Source organism: Mesitornis unicolor, unplaced genomic scaffold, assembly GCF_000695765.1.
Source record: "Mesitornis unicolor isolate BGI_N332 unplaced genomic scaffold, ASM69576v1 scaffold24695, whole genome shotgun sequence".
Taxonomy (NCBI): Eukaryota; Metazoa; Chordata; class Aves; order Mesitornithiformes; family Mesitornithidae; genus Mesitornis; species Mesitornis unicolor.
Window position 1 is genome coordinate 1,035 of NW_010183820.1, and position 3,271 is coordinate 4,305.

Sequence of the window (3,271 nt, forward strand, 5' to 3'; positions counted from 1 at the left end):
AAGTATAACAATATACCTGATAATAACTGGGACAGCTGAAAGGTAAAGTTTCTACAATAACATCAACACCAGAGGTTGAAGAAAGAGTTGTAAACACTGACCATATTTGTTCTTATCTCAAAACCAGCACTTGCTGGAACACACAGCAAGCAGAAAATAAAGCTCAAGTGTGGAAAAAACTAAAACCATATTGTCATCATTACAGAGTTTTGAAGAACTTTTAATCTAACCTATTTTGTCCACAAATTTCCCCCAGATCCAAGATGTCAAAAAAGAACCTGGATATAAATTTAGAGTTCACACACACACACTTGAGAACAAACAATTTAAGTGTTCAAAACAAAGACACAAGCAGGATGATTTGAGACAAGTCAAGCCCATCCTGGTTAAAAAATGAAAGCAAGCACTGCCACCATCACTAGGACCACAAGATCCAAAACCTACAATTTCACTCCATGAAATGATGAGAACCATGAGCTGAACTGAAGCAATTTTGTCAGATTCAGATGCCTAACTTCTGTGCTGCGCCCAGCTCACTCAGTAGCTTGTAAACAGCTACCATTTTGCATTTACTGGTGTTTATGCCTTGAGCTTCACTCTACCATTTTTGTGCCCATAGCATAACAGCTTTCACAATGTCAGACCAGCACACTAACTACTGATGAGTTTTAAACAGTCTTTAAACTCATGAGCAGAGTCGTTTTAGATTAAAACCCCACCATCATTCAAAAAAAAATCATCCCACACCAAGCCTCTCCACCAAATTAATTACATTTAAAACATCAGTTGGCCACTCTAGCCCACACATTTAGCGGTCTGCGACAATAAAGTGAAACTAAAACATTGCATCAAGAAGGAGACACTTACAGCTTGAAAAATGTTGTGCCCAGCTGCAGCAGCAGCACGTGGGGCAGCCTGTGCTCATGTACAATGAGAACCCCTTCCACTGTCCGCCTCATGCCGATCTTGTCAAACTCTTCCCTCATGCGCTGAAACCGAGCTGCCACCGAACTGTCCTTCTCATACAGGGGCTCCTTTGTGCCAAACGTGTAGTTTGTCAGAGGATACCTGCAGGGCGGGAGGAAAACACACAACTGCATAACTAGAAAGCTAGATTTAAATCATTGTGATACAGCATCCACCCAGGGGCAGGTCCTTCTGGGTTAGTTCTTGTCTGCAACTTGAGTTACAGGGGCTCAGTCACACAACGACCTGAGCTATGTTACACACAAGTGCACAGCCCTGCTGCTCAACACACCACTGTGGTGCTCATTCAGAAGAGGCCCAGAAGAACCAGCAGCCAGTGTTAGTCAACAGCCACCCTCTTTGATCTCACACCGCAGAGAAAAGGCAGCTGAGGGCCGAGAGGGGCTGGGAAAGGGGCTGGAGAGAAAAGGAAGGAAGGAAGCTGCACTGGACAGTGTTTTTTCTGCCCAAGAACACAACTGTTAGAAGTGGTTTTGTTTTGAAGTGGGAAATCAGACATCTGGATCACAGAAGAGGAGAAGAGCTGAGAGTCTAAGTGCAGGGCAGGGAGCCCAGGGTAAGATCAAGAATTGGAGCAGATCACTCTGCTGGGCCAGGTGCTCTGTGTTCTCTAGTTCTCTCTCTTGAGAGTCTCTAAGTGCAGGGCAGGGAGCCCGGGGTAAGATCAAGAATTGGAGCAGATCACTCTGCTGGGCCAGGTGCTCTGTGTTCTCTAGTTCTCTCCTTGAGTTCTCTACAGTGAACTCAAGAGATTTCTCCAGGGAAGAGAGACTGCGAAGAGTCAGAAAAGAAAGGAAAGGTTAGGCAAGAAACCAGTCTGCCCTAGAGAGCTCAGAGGGCAACAGGAGAATATTATTGTACAACAAAATCCAAGTAACACAGAGATCCGATAGCACAAGGCCTGGAGGGAAGACAGGATCATCCAGCTAAGTCAAAAAGGGAGAGGAAAATGGGTTCTGGGCAGAGCAGCAACGAATGATCACTGCGGTTTTATTGACTTGTGGCACACAGCAACCAAACTGCCAGAGTAAATGACTGATTTCATAGGGAATGTTTTCCTTGAGATGCATCTCCTCGTGTATTCTTCCCCCAGTATTTAATCATGTCAAATTTAAGTAGTATTCACTCCTCGTGCTCTCTCAAGTTTTTGCTCCCACCCCTCCAATTTTCCTCATGTTTGAGTGGTGAAATCACAAACCAGTTACAGTTATCAGAGCCCTTTCTCATGCACATAAGTGAGTCAAAATTCCTCACTGCAGATACCTTTAATAATGAGCTCCTCACCCTTTCCCTTATTATTTAGAATAATTTCAAATTCTAAATACACAGATAGCTTTATTAATAATCCACTAGGCTCATGTGAGTACATTGGTCTGCACATCAAACCCCTTAGCCTATACTTTAAAAAAGTAAGTACAGTGATAACACAGCTTCTGCTGAGCCTCTTCTTCTGAAACACTATAAAAATATTCCAACCTCTGAAGTCCATATTTGAGCTTCCACAACACATGAGCTATAAAAAAATACACACAGGAGTCTGTGGTTGATTGCTAAGATTCAATAACAGTTACAGTTAACATTCGCTGTTTCTCCAACTTGTCAGATGTACTCAGCAAAGAGCGCATCAATCTGAGCTTACTGGAATAAGCTAAAGTATGGGGCTTCTCACATAAAACACGCAAATATTTATTAGCAAATAGTTTGCATCTATGACAGAAGTAAAATTTTCTCTGGTAGCAACCATTCCAAGTTTAAGTTAAAATACCTGCACCAGACAACCAGCAAACACCAGGCACACCTAACCACATCCCCCGACTGCACAGGGCCGCCCCAAAGCCCACAACTCTGCCGCCAAATGAAAATGTCCATGAGGCAGCACACGAAAAGAGAAGCGCAGCCGATATTCACCGTGTCTAAGCATTCCCTAACTGTGGTATTTGCGAAGTTTCTGGCCTGATGCTGTTTCTATACTAGAGCACGCACACCGAATCCCGCACATTCCCTCATCGCTGCAGGCTTTCAGCAGCCACAATATTCTACACGGGACTTCTCGCAACTTCACAGCGCGCCCTCGTAGGGGAGCGCAGACCCCTCGCCGGCAACCGGGCTCTTCCACCGCTTTCCCCTCAGCTCCCCGCACGGTCCGGGCCCTGGGCGGCCCTTGCGCGGCTGCTGCTAAGGGAAAAATCTCCCGCAGGCTGCCCAAGGGGGTGTTCACGGAGCGGGGAAGGGATCGGGACGGGAGCAGGGCCCGGGCAGGCCCGAGGCGGCGCTCACAGGTTGA

The 3,271-nt window shown here is 45.8% G+C and overlaps 1 protein-coding gene across 1 annotated transcript in view; it reads right to left on the minus strand.

The window, feature by feature from the left end:
* LOC104540462 (cleavage and polyadenylation specificity factor subunit 5-like) overlaps positions 1–1,138 on the minus strand; it is a gene marked incomplete at its 3' end in the record, with an annotated part of 1,483 nt that extends 345 nt beyond the window's left edge. Inside the window, 2 exon segments of the mRNA XM_010184280.1 lie at positions 868–1,076; positions 1,079–1,138. Of these exon segments, the coding sequence (XP_010182582.1) occupies positions 868–1,076; positions 1,079–1,138 (269 nt within the window).
* Positions 1,139–3,271: the final 2,133 nt, after the last annotated feature.